The sequence below is a fragment of the Balaenoptera physalus genome, assembly GCF_965194825.1.
Source record: "Balaenoptera physalus genome assembly, chromosome: 6".
NCBI classification, from domain to species: domain Eukaryota; kingdom Metazoa; phylum Chordata; class Mammalia; order Artiodactyla; family Balaenopteridae; genus Balaenoptera; species Balaenoptera physalus.
In genome coordinates, this window is record NC_138885.1 from 138,395,045 (window position 1) to 138,415,039 (window position 19,995).

General features: G+C 60.3%; 2 protein-coding genes across 5 annotated transcripts in view; one reads left to right on the plus strand and one right to left on the minus strand.

Annotated features, from left to right (window-relative positions):
* The window catches only part of ANO7 (anoctamin 7), a 29,320-nt gene extending 16,194 nt beyond the window's left edge, over positions 1–13,126 (plus strand). The window contains 17 exon segments of the mRNA XM_082464730.1: positions 25–108; positions 274–512; positions 1,359–1,569; positions 1,638–1,775; positions 2,448–2,546; positions 2,622–2,724; positions 3,492–3,603; positions 3,905–3,959; positions 5,617–5,714; positions 6,100–6,326; positions 6,542–6,883; positions 8,179–8,384; positions 8,531–8,673; positions 10,851–10,910; positions 11,004–11,094; positions 11,471–11,590; positions 12,244–13,126. Of these exon segments, the coding sequence (XP_082320856.1) occupies positions 25–108; positions 274–512; positions 1,359–1,569; positions 1,638–1,775; positions 2,448–2,546; positions 2,622–2,724; positions 3,492–3,603; positions 3,905–3,959; positions 5,617–5,714; positions 6,100–6,326; positions 6,542–6,883; positions 8,179–8,384; positions 8,531–8,673; positions 10,851–10,910; positions 11,004–11,094; positions 11,471–11,590; positions 12,244–12,375 (2,460 nt within the window). The 3' untranslated portion in view covers positions 12,376–13,126.
* Positions 13,127–15,990: 2,864 nt separating this feature from the next.
* The window catches only part of HDLBP (high density lipoprotein binding protein), a 67,894-nt gene continuing 63,889 nt past the window's right edge, over positions 15,991–19,995 (minus strand). For all 4 annotated transcript variants that reach the window (XM_082466493.1, XM_082466491.1, XM_082466492.1 and 1 more), the window contains 5 exons: positions 19,168–19,311; positions 17,399–17,584; positions 16,815–16,931; positions 16,573–16,701; positions 15,991–16,459 (listed from right to left, as the gene is read on the minus strand). In XM_082466493.1, the coding sequence (XP_082322619.1) occupies positions 16,373–16,459; positions 16,573–16,701; positions 16,815–16,931; positions 17,399–17,584; positions 19,168–19,311 (663 nt within the window). In that variant the 3' untranslated portion in view covers positions 15,991–16,372. The remainder of the gene's footprint in view (positions 16,460–16,572; positions 16,702–16,814; positions 16,932–17,398; positions 17,585–19,167; positions 19,312–19,995) is intronic.

The window sequence follows — 19,995 nt, forward strand, 5'->3', positions numbered from 1 at the left end:
ACAGCCGCCCTCCCCGCCCGGAAGGCAGGAGTTGTGCGGCAGTGGGGACAGCTTCGAGCCCTGGACTGCCCCTTCTGGCTGCTCTCCGGCGCCTGTGCCCTGGTCCAGGTACGAGGGGCAGGTGAGGCGAGGAAGGCAGCCCCCTGGGTTCTGGCCCCGCCCCGCCCGTAAGCCCAGCTCGGTCACCACCTAAGGCAGAGCCCTCTGTGAGTTACGTAACCCGGCGGCAAGGTCCCCACTGGGCTGGAACTGCGACTGGCGCCCCCCTCGCAGCACTCAGCAGAGAGCCTGCACCAGCAGACGTCCATCTGGAGCCTTTACTGTTATTGCTATTATTATGTACGGCTGGCCAAGAAGGTCAACTGGAGGACCCCCGAGCAGATAAACCCTGAAGTTCTCAGGCACAGCCAGACTGAGCAGAATTCAAGAGGCCGGGGCGAGGGGCTCCTTGGGGTCCTCAAGCCCTCTGGGTCCCGTCAGCCCGCACACTTCCAGGGTGTGTCAGCTTTTCCGTGGGAACAGCGGCTTCACCGGCATCCCATACTCCCTGGGCCTCGAGCCCTGGTGCCCAGGAAGGACCCACAGACAGAGACACCTCTGACACACTGCTGGGAATCCATCTGCACCAGTTTCCTAGGGCTGCTGTGACGAATTACCACAAACGGGGGGTTTAAAACAACAAATTGATTTTCTCACAGTTTTGAAGGCCAGAGTCCAGTATGGAAGGGTTAGCAGGGCTGGTTCCCTCTGGAGAACTGGCTCTGGGCCTCTGCCCTGGTTTCTGGTGGCTGCCAGGAATCCCACTGTTCACTGGCTGAGGCTGCACCTCTCCCATCTCTGCCTCCGTCTTCACACGGCCTCTCCCTCTGTGTGTCTGTGTCTGTCTCCCCTTCTCTTACAGGGACTTGTCACTGGCTTTAGGCCCCCCAATCCAGGTGCTCTCATCTGGAGACCCTAACCCTGATTACACAGGCGAAGCCCTTTCTTCCAAGCACGGCTATATTCTGAGGTTCCAGGTGGACATATCTTATGGGGGCCACAGTTCAATCCACTACAGTCCACCCTCTGGCCCCCAAAATTTTATGTCCATCACATGTGCAAAATACATTCACCCCCAACCCAGTGTCCCTGGAGTCTCACCCACTGCAGCATCAACTCTAAGTCCAAAATCTCATCTAAATATCAACAATGCAAAAAGTCCCCAATCTCATCTAGATTATCTAACCTGGGTACGGTGAGACTCTGGGCGTGGGCCCTCCTGGGGCAACCTTCCTCCCTCCCTGTGCACTAGGAGACGAGTCACTGCCTCTAGAATACACTGATGGGCACACATAGGACAGGCGTGGCCTTTCCTAAAGGGAGGGACAGAAGGGAGTGAAGGACCACCAGTCCCAAGCACGCGTGAACCGCACGCCCCCGCCGCAGGCTGGCCGTTTCTTCGACCACGGCGGCACCGTCTTCTTCAGCTTGTTCATGGCGCTGTGGGCCATGCCGCTCCGGGAGTTCTGGGAGCGGAAGAGCTCCACGCTGGCCTGCCGCTGGGGCTGCTCCGACTACGAGGACATCGAGGTGGGTCGTCCCCCGACAGAGGCCGCTCCCTGACCGCGCACCCCCGCTAAGCACCGGCTCCCCTCCAGGAGCGGCCGAGGCCCCAGTCTGCCGCCTCTGCTCCCACAACAGCTGTGAACCCCATCGCCGGTGAGGGTGAGCCCTACTTCCCCAAGAGAAGCCGCCTGCACCTGGTACTGGCCGGCTCCGCGGTGGTCATGACGATGGTGAGGGGTCCCCGCTGCCGTCCGCCCCCCATCATGCCTCTGTCCTCCTGAGCCTCATGGGGCAGCTGCGTCCCCCTTCCTGCCTTGGGGCTGGGGCCTGATGCTTCCTCTGGGACCCACAAGACCCTCGATGTCCTCAGAAAGGCCCCCGTGTACCTGGGTTCCCGGGAGGGGCCAAGCTAGGGGATCTGGGACGTAAGAGGTGTGTGTCGGGCAGGGGGCTCTGGGAAGGTTTCCCGCATGGCTGTGGGCCCAGGGCATCTTTCAAGCATGGCGGCGGGGGGGGGGGGAATCCCAGCACAGGGGTCCACCTCACCCTGTCTTGTCTTCCAGTCAGAGGGGCTTCCTAACTGACCCCCTTAGACGTCAAGGAATTCCCAAGTACGAGGGGAGTAGGAGGGGTGGGTCTTGAGCACCTGGGGCTGACAACAATGCACAGAGGCCCCTCTGACAGCCGGAGGTCACCCACCCTCCAATTCTCAATGACTGCCCTCCCCCACCTCTCCCTGCCTGCCAACCCCCACTGCCCAGCAACCCCACCAAGAAGAGGCAGGGAGCACAGCCTGGTCTAGGAGTGGGAGCAGCGACGGAGCTGCCGTGGGGGGTGTGGCTTGAGGGCGCTGGGGTGCCAGGGCTGCAGCAGCGGGGCTCAAGCACCTGGCTGCCCCACGGGCGGCCGTGGTGGTCACGTGCCTGGTGTCCATCGTCCTGCACCGGGCCATCATGGCCGTCACCGTGTCCAGGCCAGACAACACCCCCCTCGCAGCCTGGGTGAGCTTCCACTGCTCCTGCTGGGCAGGTGGTGGGCTCTGATGACCCCTCCGTCACCCTGCCATCTCCTATCAGGCGTCACGCGTCGCCAGCCTCACGCGGTCCACGGTTAACCTTGTCTTCATCCTCAACCTCTCCAAGGTCTACGTGGCCCTGGCCTGCGTCCTGACGAAATGGGGTGAGTGCTGAGGCCGGCGGGGTGCTGACCAGGGACCCAGCCCTGCTGGACCGAATCAGAACATGACTTTTGTCATATCTGAATGAGGCACGGGTGGGACGTGCCGCATCCTCCCCCCAAGGTCCCTTAAATGGCAGTGAGCAGGGCCTCGGTGGGGGGAGAGGGGGGCACCCCAGGCCTCGCCCCACATCGGCAGGAATCCTTGCCCGTCTCTGCCTGCCTCTCCCCCCTTTCTCTGACCCCCTTCCATTTCCTAAGGACAAATCCATCCGTTCCACAAATTGCACAAGTTGCAGTCCTGGTCTAGGAGAGGGACAGAGGTCAGCGCACAGCGAGGGAGGCCGGTGCGGGCCCAGAGTGCCGCGGAGAGAAAGGGGGGTGGGCAGGCGGCCCGGGGAGAGGCTCCAGGTGAGGGTCCAGGGACAGGGCCCTGGGGGAGCCACCGGTAACGTTCCTGCAACGGTGGGGCTGTGTGTCCCGCTCCGGCCCCACCTCCACCTCAGCACCTGCTTGCTGGGCACCCTCTCCGCCCAGCCCCCAGACCTGTGCCCCAGTCCGCTTTCCTGAGCCGCATCATGTTACTTTTTACTGTCACTTGCCCCAGCTCTTCCTTTACCAACCTAACGCTTTTAGATGGTTTTACAGTTAGAAACGCCACACTTGGCCCCCTTCTTGAATGAATTTCTTTAAAAGACCCGGGCGACGCGGCCCTTTCCTCACTTCCTGCGCCGGTGAGGTGCTGACGACAGGCGCTCGCTGTGCCGCAGAGACGCACCGGACGCAGACCAAGTTCGAGGACGCCTTCACCCTCAAGGTGTTCATCTTCCAGTTCGTCAACTTCTACTCCTCGCCCATCTACATCGCCTTCTTCAAGGGCAGGTCAGCGCGCGGCACCCGCCGCCCCCTGCCCGGCCGCGCCCCGGCCACGCCCACACCCACACCGACCACGCCCAGCTGGCCCCGCCCCATCCGGCCACACCCCCACCGCTCTCGGCCCCGCCCCGCCACCCGCGGCCCGGCCGCGCCACACACGTCGGTCCCGCCCTCGCCCCGCCCACTGTGGGCTCCAGACACGCGGGGAAGGCGGGGGCGGCGCAGGGGTCCGGCTCGCGGTGCCCCTCGTGCTTCCGCCAGGTGGGCTGCAGGCGGCCGCTGGAGCAGAGGCATGGTTCTCCCCCAGGTTCGTGGGCCACCCGGGCAACTGCCACACCTCGCCTGGGGTCCGCAGCGAGGAGGTGAGCGCGCGAGGACCCCGCCTTGTGCGCTCCCTTCGCCTTCCGTCAGCCGCTCTTCTGCCCCCGCCCCGCCAACCCCTGCGCACCGCTCTGCCCCTCCCCAGACCCCACTCGGGACAGCCGTCCACGGAACACTCACAATCCGCGTGTCCCCGATGGCACCCGATTCACACCTGAGCCGAGCTCCAGTCACAGGGATGGACCGTGAGCCGCTTTCGCGGCCACGAGCTCGGCTGGCACATGGGGGGTGCAGAGGCTGGCGACCCTCACGGGGCTTCTCCCCAAGGCGCCCCCTCGCCCCACCCCCCAAGCACAAGCAGGCTCACCTGCACAGCCCAGCAGCTTTGAGAGCCAGGGTGAACCTGTTTTTCCAGAAAGTGGAAGCTGGTTTGTGCAGGATGAAGAATCACTGTAGCGTGGGTTCCCCCAGAGCAGACCCCCAGGCAAAGACCCGGACTCAAGTAATGGGTGTGGGTGTCACCCTGGGAAGCATGCAAGGGGCAGGGGCTGTGCAGAAGGAGGTGCACCCACGAGTACTTGAGGGGGGGTCACCACTGTGGGCTTGTGAGCTCAACCGTGCCGCACGCCCTCTGAGACATTGTAGAAAATCCCTCAAAATGTGCATGTGGTTCCTTACTGGCTGAGGGCCAAGCACACCACGAAGCAGCATGAGTGGGTGTCTTGAACAGTCCACAGGTGGCCTCTAGGCTGGGCCAAGGGGATCCGGGTGGGAGTCCAACAGCTCCTGTGGAGCACCTCACCTGAAAGACCCTCTTCTCCCTGATGCAGGAGGGAGAACAGCAACTTCCCATGGGTCTGGGCTGTGCCCCAACCCGACAGCTGCCTGCAAAGTGGCTGCCCCCCAAGGGACACTCTCCATTTTCGCATGAGAGGGGAGGGGCTTTCCAGGGACAGGGCAGATGGGACCACAACTCAGGGCATGACTGCACATGATGCACAGCCGTCAGGCAGCTTTGTTATCAGTTATCAGTGGGAAAAGTTCCCAACTCAAAATGGTTTCAAAAAACATGGAGTTTCATTGGCTCCTCTGTTGAAAATACAGGACTCTGTGAACTCAGGTATGGCTGGATCCAGGTGTTTAAACAATGTTGCACTGCTTTCCCAAGCATTGGCTGGTTCCTTAAGCAGGCTCTCCTCACCTGGTAGGGAAGACATTCTGCAGTGTGGGCTGACATCCCAAGAGCACAGGACGACACCCTCTAGCTTAGTAGCCAGTGCAAGGCATGCTGTCCCACAAGCTCCCCATAAAAGCCCCAGGCCCACCTCTCACTGGCTTGATCAGGTCACTGATTGGTGAGGCCTGCCTGCATCCTGGGTCCTCCCTGGAGCCACAGGCTAGGGTCAACCCCATGTGACCCCATGTGGGTTCCCAGAAGGGCCCAGGGTTGCCGTACAGCCGTGCTTCTGGTGTTCCCGTGACAGTCCGCCCGCGGGACCTGGGGAAGACTGCGGGGGCTTGAATGAGGTCAGGAAGGGGGAGGGAGGGAAGGAGGGTCTCTGCAGTCCTCAAGGTGCCCCTGGCATGTCTGAAAGGGGGATGAGGGCATGGCAGGGGCCACCTTCGAGGCACAGAGAAGGATAGGCAGCCGTGAGGCTGATCCCTCCCACAAGCTAATCTGGAGCCCTGATGCTGTAGTGTGCAGCCGGAGGCTGCCTCACTGAGTTGGCACAGGAGCTCCTGGTCATCATGGTGGGCAAGCAAATCATCTACAACGTGCAGGAGATTCTTGTCCCGTGAGTCACCCACCCCAACCCGTCCCTGGGAAGCATCCAGGGACCGTGGGACCCGGAAGTGTCTGGGGCCGCAGCCCCCAGTCCAGCCCCAGCTGGGAGAAGAGGCTGGGGGGAAGGCAGGTCCGGCCCCTCCTGGACCCCAGTGACTCCGGTGCTGTGGGGGAGGGTCGGCCCCAGCCACCTGCCCCACAGGCTCTCTGACGCCTCCACCCCGTGTAGTTGCGGCAGGTGCTTATTGAGTTCTCTTGCCCAGGGGCCAGCTTTGGAGGGGAGGAAGCCTGGGTTCCTGTGCCCTGCCCCATCCATGCCGGTCCATCCTGTCTGCAGTCCACTGTGGCTGGGCCGGGGCGTTCTTAACGGGGACACTGGGGTCCCACCTCCCCAGTGCCACCCACTGGCACCACTGGGGCCCCAATCAAGGGAACTGGGGCCCCTCCCATGCCAGAGCCCTTGCAATGGCCTGTCCAGGCATGGCCTCCTATCCAGCCCGAGGCTGGACCCAACCTGGACGCCCTCCAGCATCCCCACACACCCGATCTCCCTGTGATGGCCGCTCCCTGGCAACACTCCCGGGCTCCCGAAACCGTGGCTGTCAGACCTTGGCCAAGCCACGTGACCTCTGTGGGCGTGGCCCTGACTCTCAGGGCAGGTGGTGCCACGAAGCTGAATTCAAGATTACAACAGGCAGGTGTAGCTGGGCTATTGAGCGACACACATGCACACACGTGCACCCCACTGTCCTCATCTGCTCCCTCCCAGCCCTGACACAGCTCCCGGCGCCTCCTTACCGTTCCGGGAGGAATCAATCCCCCCACATCTCCTCTGAGTGACGCTGACTTGCCTGAGGGCTCTGCAGGGGAGCTTGGCACGCCCTCGCCCCCACCCCTGCTGCCGTAGGTGCAAAAGGCCTCACCCTCGCACTGCCCACCCTGTGGCCCCAGACCCTCCTCCTCCTGCTGCCCTTTGCTTGCAGAGCGACCAGGACCCGGCTTGGGAGGACAGGGCCATCGTCCTGGGGGTTTCTGTCTCCAGGGAGCTAGGGGGCTGGTGGCAGAGGTCCTGGCTCCGCTCCAAGGAGAGGAAGGCAGGGCTGGCCAGGTGCCCTGGGAGGCAGGCAGACTTCGAGCTTCTGCCCTTCCAGGGCCTCTTTGACGGGCACCTTGAGATGGGTAGGAGCCATGGCGGTGGCTGCGGCCACCGTGCGCGGGGAGGGGCAGCCATACTACTGAGGGGGGCTTCCAGTCTCAGCATTCCTGTCTACATCTGCCTTGAAACATGATGTAGGGGTCCCTGATGGAGCCAGGCCTGCAAAGATCAGGAATTGTGGCGGCCAGAGTGGGGAGCGCCCAGGAAAGCCTGGCTGAGGGCAGCAGTGGCAGCACCCTGGGCGCTGGGGTTTGGAAGAGGACCTGGGGCAGTTGATGGGGCTCTCTTGGAGTGGCCTTAATCTCCCCCCTCCCTGGAAAGCCTGGGCCAGAGCCCCCTGTAGGAAATGAGGAGAGAAGTGGGGTACTCAGGAGAGCCGGCCCTGGGGGTGAGGGCAAAGGCCCCCTGAGAGGTAAGTTTACACCTCTGGGGAGTTGATTTTGTCCAGACATTTTCTCAATGCCCGCACTCTTCGCTGGACCCTCCAGTGCCCTTGCCAGGTGGAGGCCTAGGCCTGGGGCTCATTCCCTGCATGGGGTGACTGCAGTTTTTGAGGCCAGAGTCCGCATCTAATGCGGGCACCGGTCCCTGCAGCCAGGCCCTTCTCTTTGATAACAGGGGAGAGAATCATGGCACAATCTGAAATGCTGCATCTGAGCCAACACATTGCTGTGAGCTCCCCGGCAGCCACAGCAAAAGGGGTGACAGTAGTGGCATCGTTCTGTGGAGAAAAGGGAGAAGGCTCACGAGGGAGAGACACGGTTTTTCATGACAACGTGAGCCGGGTTGACCTGTGTCTCTACTCCACTGGACAAAGGCAATGGGACCCCATGCTCTCCTTAGGAATTTTACCTAAGGGCCAGGAACCCCTTTCAAGGAGCCCCTTCCTAGAATCAGCCCTAAAATCAGAAGCAGGTTCTACTGCCACGCCTGCCACGAGTCCACAGGGTGACAAGCAGTGGGGAGGACTGTTAGAGTCCCTGACCTCAGGGAGCATGGGGTGGCCCAGGACCAGCCAGAAACGCATCCAACTCGGGGAGAGCAGTCCCGGGAGGCTTCCTGAGGGAAGGAGCCCTGCTGCCGAGCCTGCGGGATGAGTAACAGGCAGGAGGATTAGGAATGGCCAGAGGCCAGGGCTGCTGTGCACAGGCAGGGGCTTCCCCTGAAGGGCGCAGGTGAAGGGTTTACGGTGGGCGGTGTCGGCCATTGGTCGCAGGCGCGCGTGGCCCTTCCCACCAGCTGCAACCGGGCGGGCAGGGGTCAGGGTTGGCGGGCCGTGGCTACCGGAGGGCCTGGCGGCGACCACCGACCCCCGCAGTGCTGCACTCCGGCTTCATCACCGTCTTCGTGGCCGCCTGCCTCCTCGCGCCGCTCTTCGCCCTGCTCAACGACCGGGTGGAGATCCGCCTGGACGCGCGCAAGTTCGGCCGCGAGCGCCGGCGACCCGTGGCCGAGTGCGCGCAGGACATCGGCATCTGGTTCCACATGCTGGCGGCCATCACCCGCCTGGCGGTCACCGGCAACGTGAGCGCGCGGGGTCGGCCCGGGGTCGAGGAGTGTCCGCGGGGGAGAGCGGTGCCGGGCGGGGCGGGGAGAGCGGGGCCGGGCGGGGCGGGGAGAGCGGGGCCGGGCCGGGCGGGGCGGGGCGCGCGGCCTCACCGGCCGCCCAGGCCTTCCTGCTGGCCTTCTCGTCCGACTTGCCGCCGCGCGCCTACCACCAGTGGAGCCGCGCCCGCAACCTGCGCGGCTCCGTCAACTTCACGCTGGCGCGCGCCCCGCCCGCTTTAGCCGCCCCGCCCCACCGCACGCGCAGGTGAGGCGGTGCCGGGGGCGGGGCTCCTACCGGGAGGGGCGGGGCTGGGAGGGCCTCGCGCCCCTCGCTTCCCGCCTCCGGGGCCTCGCCAGCCGGGGTGCTGCCGTGCGGGAGGGGTCGTGATCACCAACCCCATTCCTTCCATGGGTACAAGCTTCTTTACTTTTTCTAGTTCTTCTTGAGTCAATTTTGGTATTTAGTATTTGTTTTTACGGAAAACTGTTTCAGTTAAGCTTTAGAATGTAACGACATGAACTTATATTCTCTTAAGACCTCGTTTTGTAGTTATGGCCCCATTTTCTTTCCAGATATAGTACGTGTATTTCCTCTTGAAAATCAGTTTTCTGGAGTTGAAACCTTAACTCATTTCAGACTTATTGGGTTTTAATAAACAAATTATGTGTCTATAAATTTATTTGAACATACTTTTTATAAATTTATTGATTTTTGGCTGCTTTGGGTCTTTGTTGCTGTGCGTGGGCTTTCTCTAGTTGTGGCGAGCTGGGGCTACTCTTCGTTGCAGCGCGCGGGTTTCTCATTGCGGTGGCTTCTCTTGTTGTGGAGCACGGGCTCTAGGCGTGCGGGCTTCAGTAGTTGTGGCTCGCGGGCTCCAGAGTGCAGGCTCAGGAGTTGTGGCGCCCAGGCTTAGTTGCTCCACGGCATGTGGGATCTTCCTGGACCAGGGCTCGAACCCGTGTCCCCTGATTGGCAGGCGGATTCTTAACCACTGCACCACCAGGGAAGCCCCTGAACATACTTTTTAAAAGCTTCATTCCACTAGTGTTGATAATACTTCTATCCTTCACTTCTAAATATTTCATCACTTCAATTGTGATTTACCTATTTATCCATGAATCACTTAGGAAAGTAATTTCCCAAACACACAGAGTTTTGTTTTTGCTACTTTTAAAAAATCATTTGTAGTTTAACTGCATGGAGGTCAGAGAGCCTGAAGAGTTGATATGATGTAAACCTCACACTTGTTGAGTCTTCCTTTAGGATCTGCTGGTCACAGTGGATTTTTGCATACATTTCAAGTGAACCTAAACAGAATCTTTATTAATTTTGGAGCAAGGTTCTATACATACCCATTAGGTCAGGCTTCTAAACTTTATTGTTCAGACTTTAATTTTACTACTGGAAGAAGACAAAACACTTTTAGTCATTTGTTAATCACAACTCTGGTGTATTTCATTAACTTCTGTGGCTACAGTGTTTTCTTATGCATTGTCTTTCCTCTGAGTTCATTTTTCTTCTCCCTGAAGTTTATCCTTTAATAGGCACTTTTAGGAACGGTGTGGCTGGTAAACTCTTAAGTATGTTCACTTTGTCCTTCAAATGGCAGGTATAAAATTCTAGGTTAAGGGTTATTTTCCCTCAGCACTTTCTAAATATTTCTCTTTCGTGCACTGGCTTTTCTTGTTAGAAGCATTCGTTGCATTTAAGATTTTTTTCTCATTTTCCTTGATTTGTGTCACTAACAGGTACCTGTCATGGTAGGGTTTATTTATGTTTCTCACTGAGACTCAGCAGGTGCCACTGGTCTAGAGTGATGCCTTTCTTCAGTTCTGGAACAACTGCATTCTGTGCCTTCAGGCAGTGCTTCTCCGGCTCCCTTACCTTCTCTGCTGTTGGAGCATCTCCATTCCCCCATGTGTCTTGAGCACTCTCTCCTGTTTGTCTGTCTTTCTGGGCCTCAGCACTGCATAACTGTCTTCCAGCTCCCACGGTGTGTCCCTTCTGTCCTGTCTCGTTTAGCCACTTAAAGTATAGCCCATTCTTTGGGGAATTTTTATTTTCAAGATTTTTGGCTTTTTTCTTTTCCTACAAAGTTGGCCCTGGTAATGCTTTCTTACCACAACACAGAAATACGGGAGGATGTGAAAGGACGGCAAGATGACCATTCAATCTGAACTAGCCAGCAAAGCCCAGCGTCATGCTCAGGATAGTAGAGGAGCTGGCCGGGCAGGCAGTGCCGGCAGGGTGGACAGCTGGTCTCACATAATGGCATGTTCTCCCGGTGTAGGTAGGTTGACGTCACCTGTAGAAGCACAGACGTACTGGGTTGTCACATCTGCGGGATGAGGAGGCATTTGCCACTGTGGGGCTCAGTTCAGTCTGGTAGGGGAATGGGCCAAGGCAGCCCCTCCACCCCTTTGAAACCCCAAGAGTTACAGCAAAAGGTACTGTCCGAGCAGCCTGCGTGGGGACATTCCCTGCTTCCAGCACCCTCGGTGGTAAGCCCAGCCGGTGGGGAGGAGGAGGAGAAGCTGAGAAGTGCGTCTGGCACCCTCAGCCCGGCTCCCCACTGAGCCCCATGTCTCCTGCAGGTATCGGGCTTTCAGGGGGGATGATGGACGTCATGCCCGGACCCACTGGAATCTTCTGGCCATCCGCCTGGCCTTCATCATCGTGTGTGAGGTACCAGCATGGTGGGCCCCACTCCCCACCCCCAGTACTTTGCCTAATCCCAGGACAAGGTGCGCAGGGGTTGGCGTGACCAAGGGCGCTCACTGCTGTGTCACCTTGGTCAGGTCACAGTCCTCTGCCTGGCCCCCGTCTCCAGTCGTGTGGACATCAGAATGCCCTGGGCCCTGCGGAGTGTCCCGCGGAAGCTGGGGGTGGTCTCTGTCGCTGTGGCCTCTGCCTCTTCTAGGAGTTTCCCTTTCTGCACTGATGCTTTTGCTGTCCAGCTCAACCCACACCTGGGGAGCAGGTGCCCACATACGGCCCCACGAAGGCCACTCTGGGCACTTGTTTTGCCAAGGGGTGAGGGTGCCCTGCCCCCTGCTCCCAGCACATGGCGTTCTCCGTCGGCCGAGTCCTTGACCTCTTGGTGCCTGACATCCCCGGATCTGTGGAGATCAAGGTGAAGCGGGAGTGCTACCTGGCCAAGCAGGCGCTGGCCGAGAACGAGGTGAGCGCCCCGCCCCCCGTGCTCTGCCGCTGTCCCGCGCCTCCTCTGCCCTTTCCTGAAAACAGGTTCTTTTTGGAACAAACGGGGCGGAAGAGGACCAGCCCTTGGGCTCAGAGATGAATCTGGGCCCACAGGCCTAGGCTGCCAGGAGCCAGAGGCACAGGGGTCGCCCTGAGAGCAGCCCCACCTGGAGGGCGGGTGGGAGATGCGGAGCTGTCAAAGGCTCACCACCCTCAGAGGCCACAGCCCGTCTCCTGGCCCCTCAGGCCTCCCAGGCCTGCTGTGGCGCCCACGGCCGGCCAACTGCAGCGTGGTACTTGGAGCGCTGGGCACGCCATGCCCGGGGGGCCCCGGGGGTATCAGGCAGCTCCTGCCCAGCCCCACGGACCAGTGCTGTCTCCTCACTCCCCTGGGGCAGGACGGCTCGGGTCCTTCCAGCCCCTGCCCCTCCCCCTTCCCCATCCTCTCGCAGGCACAGGAGGTGGCTTCCACCGAGGGCTGCTCCATTCACACTTCCATCCCCCTCGGCCCTTCGGCGAGGCTCATCTCCTGTCCTCCGTCTTCTCTCCTGTGCTCCCTGCACATGCTCTCCCCCGGATGGCGATGGCGGCGTCCCCTCTCCAGCCCCGCCCCTTCCCACCCTGTCCACGCAGCGTCTTGCGCAACCTGCTGGGAGTCTGCTCACCACCCCCGCCCCGTGGGCTGCGGCCCCGTCCCCACAAGGCCTGCAGGTCTGTCTTCTCACCTTGAGCCCCTTTCCCTTCCAGCCTGTCCACAGCCTCTGAGCCGCCCTCTCCTCTCCTCTCCTCCTGTGGCACCACCTGACGCCCCAGGCGGTGCGCTCTGAGGAGTGGGCACCCCCGTCTCTCCGGGCAGTGAGTGCCCAGATGGGGAAGGTTTGGAAGGAGATTGAACTTTATCCCCTGACCAGTGAAGTGCTTGGAGGAAAGGACATTCCTGCGATGCTCGGCGCATCTCCTTCTGGAAGTCTGCCTGTCTGGGTGCACGTGGTCATCTTCAGAGCTGGGAGCTTAACGGTACCTGCAGTTCGACTTCGTCCGCTGACTGGCTTCACGACCTCTTTCTGTGTTTACCTTCTCCTCGCTCGGGTCACACAGCAGCTCCCAACTTCGCCATCTGCTTACCGTTCTCTTGCTCTGCGGTTAGAAGTCACATGGCATAAATGCCCGGAGACACTGTGCCCACCTTCGATTTCCTTAGGAGACGCTCCTCAAAGTGCACAGCAGTGTCAAAAAGGGCACATGATTTTTAAAGCGCTTTGGTGCACTGCACCACCGCCCAGCTTCTCCCCAGAACTGCCGGTTGACACATTTAAAAACCCACTGCTCTGGGCCTCAGGCAGCACTGAGCATTTCTTGACCAGTGGGGCTGAGGCTGTGGTGTGGCCACTGGCATTTTTTTTGAATCTGCCATTTGCTCACCCACTGTTTAGAAAATGAGCTGTCCTTCCGCTTGTGGGTGGTGGGGCTGCACGCTCCATGCCCTTGTCACCAAATCCACAAGTATTTTCTTGCAGATGGTTGCTTTGTTGTTGTTGTTTCTGTTTCAAACTTTTTAAATTTTAAAGTAAATTTATGGAAACATAAGAAACGCTAGGTCACACCTTGGGCTTTCATGAAGTGAGCACACCAGTGTAACCAGCTTTTGAACGAAGACACAGCCCTGGTCACAAGGACGCGGTCCTGACAAGGACCTTCCCACACCACCCTCCTCCTCCCACCTAGAGTAGCCACCACCTTGGCCTCCACTGGAGGGACGGAACGATGGAACCCACAGGTGCGACCTTTTCCAGGGGCCGCACCACCAGAAGCCTTCCCTGCAGCGTTGTGCGTAACTGGCCCACCCCGGCTGCTGTGTCAGCTCCCTGAAGGAAGACGGCCACTGAGCTGTTCTACCCAGCTCTTGGGGACAGCGCCGCCTTCAAACTTCGTCCACAGCTCCTGGCGCCCGCTGGCGCCCCCGCAGGGCGCACGTTTAGGAGTGGGAGGTGCCGGGTCGCTGCCCACCCCCAACAACGCCTCCTCCCAGCGTGGTGGCCCCTGCGGAACAGTTAACACAGGGCTGAGAACCCTAGGCCAGCTGGGAGAACTGCACCAAATATCTGTGGGTGTCCAGTTACCACTCAAGAGCATGCTGAAGACACCCCTGGTTTCACAAGACTGAGCACAAGGGCTTCCCTGGGGGCGCAGTGGTTAAGAATCCGCCTGCCGATGCAAGGGACACGGGTTCGAGCCCTGGTCTGGAAAGATCCCACATGCCGTGGAGCAACTAAGCCCGTGTGCCACAACTACTGAGCCCATGTGCCACAACTACTGAGCCCGTGCACCACAACTACTGAAGCCCGCGCACCTAGAGCCCTCGAGCCACAACTATGGAAGCCTGTGCGCCTAGAGCCCGTGCTCCGCTACAAGAGAAGCCACCGCAATGAGAAGCCCACGCACCACAATAAAGAGCAGCCCCCGCTTGCCGCAACTAGAGAAAGCCCGCGCGCAGCAACGATGACCCAATGCAGCCAAAAATAAAATAAATTTAAAAAAAAAATCCACTATTTAAAAAAAACAGACTGAGCACACACGGGACGTGATAAAATGAGTCCCAGCACACTATATCTGGTTTCGGGTTTTATTTTAGAATTTATAAAATTCCAGTGTCATCCATATTCATGAGCCTTTACACATGTTTGCATATAATCTCCAAATTTTAAAGTTAAGGCCAAGGGATGGATGGTAGCCATGGACACATATGATATGGAAGACATTCAACAAGGAGGAGACGGACACACGCGCCCATTCCCGCCAGGCTCTCCCCGCAGCATCGGAGGCCGCAGGGGACAGGCCTGGGCACAGTCATCTCATCCCCTTTAACAACAACCAAAAACAGAGCGAGCAAGACCCCAAACAGAGTTTAGGAAAGGGGAGTTTGCATCTATGACATTTAGCAGTAAATGCACGTGTGCAAAAATCTGTTGTGAGAATTAAAAATTTACCTCTGGGGAGGGCAGGGCTGGATGCTGTAGGAAAGACAGAGGGAGGGGGAGGTGCGGGCAGACTCCCGGGGGGGCCGGTGGGAAAGGCTCCTAACTCACGCAAAAGGAGAGGAGGGGCCGGCCCTTCCCCGCGAGGCTCCCAGAGGCGGGGCCTTTCCTCCTGTCTCCTACTGCAATCAACTTCACCTCCTCCGGGGTCACGCAGCCTGCTGAGCAGGAGCAAACGCTCCTTCTTTCCTCTCCCAGCTGCTCACGCCTCTGAGTGGGCACACTTAAGGGCTGCCGGAGCTAGCGGGGACTTGCAGAGGCGACCGCAGTTAGACTCGGGGTCTACTCCGGAACCGAAGAGTCAGAAGGTGGCCGAGCTCCAGTTAATAAATTGAGAGAAAAACTCTGAGGGTGGGGAGAAGGTGGTCAGAGCAGAGACGACTGTCCCCGGGGCACAAGGCAGCTCCTCTAGGAAGCCCAGCATCTGGGACAAGACAACTCAGAGTGACCCGTCGCCTCCGTGGAGACGGGGCCCCACCTTTCCCTCTTCAGGGTGGACCTTCACCAAGCCGGCTGGGGCCGGGGCACCCTGACCCGCCAAGGCCTGGCCTGGGGTCCAACCGCGGGACTGACCTACCACACACTTGACAAAGAGGCCGCCAGCAGCACCGGGGCCTCTGGTCCCGGCCGAGCGGCAGCCTCTCTCTACCCCGGGGCCAGGAGGCCTGCCTTTCGAGCACGCATCAGCGGCCACCTGGGGGGGGTGGCCCGTGTGCTCCCCGCTGGACGGGCCCACTGGCCACCGACCCAGTGGGTGAGGGACAGCACGGCCTTGAGCCGGGCACTCGGCTTCCAGCCCCCAAGGCCGCAGCAAACACAGCCCGAAGCTCGGGACACCCCATACCAGCTCTGAGGTAGAAAGAGGCAACTCAACAGGGGGCATCTGGGGAGGGGTGGGTGCGAGGGAGCGGAAGGTGGTGTAAAAACAAGTCAGCCAGTGTGCAAAGGGCGGGGCCTCCGCGGAGCAGGCGTGGGTGATCTCCACCTCCCCGGCCAGCCCCCTCCTCTCCGCCTGGCGTTCCTCAGGTCCCACGCTCACCAGGCTCACCAGACTCGGGGCCTGCACCCGTGTGGTCCGGGGCAGAGACCCCGACGTGACACCGGGAAAGCCAGGGCCCTCCAAGAACCGCGTCTGCCTCCTGCCTTCCTGATCCCTCTGGCTCCACTGGGCTCTCCTCTGGGTCTGCGGGCGCCCAGGGTGCACACCGGGCCTCCCGACCTGCCCTGTGGCCTGGGTAAGCGGGCTTTTTGGCAGCTGGAAGAAGGCGGAGCGCGTTCTACCGGAGGAGCATCTGGACGACAGGCACGAGAGAGAGAGGAAGGTGGGAAAGGAAGAGGGCAAACGTTTTGGCTTTTATAAAGTCAAGGAAATTTATTTCCTGAGGTCATAACACAGGAAGTAGACTTGGCTGCACCTGTGGTGCTCTCCTGGCGGAGGCCACAGCCTCACCGACGTGCTGGGTGACACCGTCCCGTGACCTCCTTAGTGTTCACGACAGTGGAGAGCCGCCCAGAGCAAAGGCTGGGAGCAGGGCCCGCGCCACGCTGGGTGCCACCAGGCCCGGGGCCGGGCCGCACACAGCGCAGGGTGCCGGCTTCGCTGTGAGACCTCAGGGAAGGGGAGCATCGACAATTTTCGGAGGGCCCAGCCGCTGGGTCAGGTTGGGACGCACCATCGCGTGGCGGGTTCAGGTCAGCAGGCTGGAGAGGGTTCTGCTCTTTCATCATTATCGTTTGGGGCCCCACGGGAGGGTCTTGGGGGCCACCTGAGCCCCAAAGCTGGGAAACTCCTCGGAGCTGCTCATGTCGGGAGCCTGTGGGGGGAGAGGGGGCTCGGCTTCAGTGACGAGGCCGCCCCCCGCCCCCCCAGCAGCGTCTGGAATGGCCGCCGAGGCGCGCGTGCAGGGCCTGGGCGGCGGAGCCTCACCTTCTCGCTGCTGCTGGCGGTCCAGGGGGCGTCGCGCACCACGAAGCCCTTGGACGGCGCCCTGGACTCCTCGTGGGGGGCGGGCTTCACGTACAGCTGCAGCGCCTCGCTGTCTACCACGTCGGCCAGCTGTGGGCGCAGGCGGGGGCGTCGGCTCGCAGCAGGGATGCCGACGGGCACCCCCGCACCCGCGCGGCGCCCACCCGGCCCCGCCCCAGGCCTGCTGCCCAGCCCGGACTCACGTATTCCTCCTCCAGGTTGAGGATGTGGTCGATGGCTTCCTCCACGTTCTCCGGGAGCCCCGTCACGGTCACGCAGTTGGGGTCGGGGGCCCCACTCTGGGGGAAGCGAATGTCCACCTGGAAGGAGCACACGGCAGCTGAGATGGCTCTGAGGGCCCCGTCGTGTGTGGCCGGGAACGGTCCATTTCTAGTGAAGATCCCCCCCGGGAGGACCGGGGCCCTGTGGGGCACCTGGTGTTCAGAGCCGCATGTGCCCTCGCAGAGGCAGAGCCATCGGCCACCACGGGGCCGCCACCTTCCGCAGGCCATGCAGGGCACCGCCGACAGGGTCAACTACACACAGCTGTGACCCCACGCGACCTCTAGCTTAGGGACGGGCGCCTGAGCCTCAGAAGTCTCCCAGTCCGGATCCCGAGTGTGGTCAGCGACCCAGGCAGGACGAGGTGAAGCCCCAGGTGGTCCCCGCTGCCCCCTCAACTGGCTTGCGGGCAAAGAAGTGGCTCGACGGTGCAGGGAGCACGCAGCCGATCCCCCCGCTGCGCTTTTAGGGCTCAACGCCCCTCACGGTCAGGTCGGGGACTCACCCTGAATTCATCCATGATTTTGCGGATGGCTTTGCCACGGGCACCGATGATGCGGGCGTGAACACGGTGGTCTAGCGGGACGTCCTCAGAAACCATCTGTTCAAGTTCACCCACAATTTTCAATATGGCGTCCCGGGCAGCTTCTGTGTTCTTCTCGTACCCTGTGATGGTGATTTGGTCCTGGGGCTGAGAAAGGAGAATCCGGTCAGAAGAGGGGGCACCCAGGGATGCCTGACTGCGAGCACCGACCCAGCGGGGCGCAGCTCTGTGGGGAGGTGAGGAGTGGGGCAGGCGCTCGGGGGGCCTGGGTGAGGAAGACCTCACCGTAAGGGGAAACCCAACCAGCTCAGAAGGGAGAGCGCCTAAAACAGCAGCTTAACAGCACCTGTGTTCTCCCGCCCCCCCCACACACTCCACCAGAAAGACAGTCGTTGACGAGGAGGAGGAAGGGCACCGGGCCACAAAGCCGAGGGGACGCTGGCAGCTGAGGGCACCGGGGTGGGTGACCTCCACTGGAGGCGTCTCCGCTGGACAGACAGACCGACCTGGAGACAAGGTGCAGACAACCGTGGCCGGCACCCCTGCCCCTCAAACCAGCAGGTGAGACGCCAGAGCCGTAAAGATGAGCAGAGCAAATGGGTAACTCAAGGCAGAGAGAAGGAAACTAGAAAGTACAACCTAAAGCCACATTCCTCAGGACAGGGAAAAACACTGCACCCACACCGAAGAACACAACACAACAAGAACGAACACCTGGACACAAAACAGAAGAGCAGAAACTCGGTGACCCACAGCAGGAGAGAGACAAGAGAAAGGCCAGGACGCACCAGGGCCGCGGCCAGGTGCCTCCGGTCCCGAAGAAGCAAATGCAGACAGTGGACGGCGGGCTCCACCCAGAACCCTGCCCAGCAGAGCCCAGACTCCCACCAGCCAGCAGGCCCATCGTCCGCCAAGTACACAACAGCACTGAACAGACTGCAAACGCAGCATAAGCCTCACAGGAAAAAGTCATGAATGCGACACATGACCACTCAACCCCACTTGGCTCATGGAATATTAACCGAAATAATCTAAACACTAAACAGTGACTAAAAAATTGATGATTAGGTGGAAAAGTTGGCGGAAATAAAAGGTAGTGAAGGCGAGGAGTCTGAGCTAAATTCTCAAGGTCAAGATAATTTTAAAAAATCACAAATGAAGAAGAACAATAGTTTTATGAACACTACTTAGAAATACAGAGGCGAAGAAACGGCACTGCCCAGGATGCACCTGGGGAGGGGGAGGATCAGGGTCAGTGAGGAGGCCGGGGGCTGACTCCAGAGCAGTAAGAGGCCAGGAGGAGAGGAAGGCAGGGCGGGAGGCAGGAGGGCCCAGGTCACCTCCCAGAGGCTGAGCCTGAGGGGCAGAAAGGGCGAGGGAGGGGGCAGGCAGGGGTGTGTGACGGCCTGGGGGCGATGCCCGGGGGAGGGGCCGCCTTCCACTGCCCTCTGAGTGCAGCGGGCGGAGGGCCAGGTGGGCACGGGAAAAGTGCCCCAGGCCCACAGGGCGACAGAGCCATGACAGAGAAGCCTCATGCGCTGGCCTGGGCCAACATGGGCCCAGACCCCAAGCCCAAATCAGCTCCTCGGAGACCTGCTGCTCTCACCGCCCCTCTGGATACGTCCTAAATCTGCGTGGCCACTGTCCCCAGGTCAGGACACAGACCAGTGAGAGTCCCTCTGCCCCCGAAGCGCTCCACCGTGGCGTCTGACTCCAGCGGTCCTCCTTACCTGGTTCCCATCATCCTTATCAGGAAACTGGATGTTCACGTCGTGCTCCAAGCGGATTTGGGTGATCACTGCCCCCTTCCTCCCAATGATCTTGGGGTGATATTTGGGGTCTACAGTGACACTCAGCTTAAAACTCCTTAAAGCCTGCAGATGAGACAAGGGAGAGTGAGGGGGAGGGGGGGCACGTCTGCCTTGGCCCTCAGCATCGCGCGCCCACGCGCCCCTTCCATCCTCAACCTGGAAGGGATCTGTCGTCACCTCTGCAACAAGAACGAGACACGGCTTTCCCGCTAGCCGCTGCGCCCCTTCCGCCATCAGCTAGTAATGAGAACCCGAGGACCTGACCACTCCACAACCACGAGCACAGGTCCTTCAGAAAAGAGGGAAAGCTGCGTGCCGGTAACCGACAGGCCTGGCACAGCACGCAGCAAGCCCTGGACTCTACTACCCTAACTTGTGAAACAGAGGCCTGATGAGTAAGTATAAAAAAGTTCTGGGTCTTTGCGGTAGGGGTACGAAAGCAGGCAAAAAACCCCCAAAAACCAAAACCAAAACCAAACAAACCAAACAAACCAAAAACCCACAAAAGGGAACAAAAGCGCTAAGGGATGTCCACAGGCAGAGGCTCAGGCAAAGCCCTGGGCAGAGCAGGGCCCCCAAAGCCTGTGCTGAGGCTGAGAAGCAGGGACCACAGACTCGTGAGGTTCACGGGCCCTGCCCCATCACCAGACACCAGGAAGGTTCCCCTCAGCAAGGAGTCCGTTACCCCCCACATAAAATGTAACGGTGCTTCAAGTTTCCCGAATACCCACCCCTGCGTGCGTCACT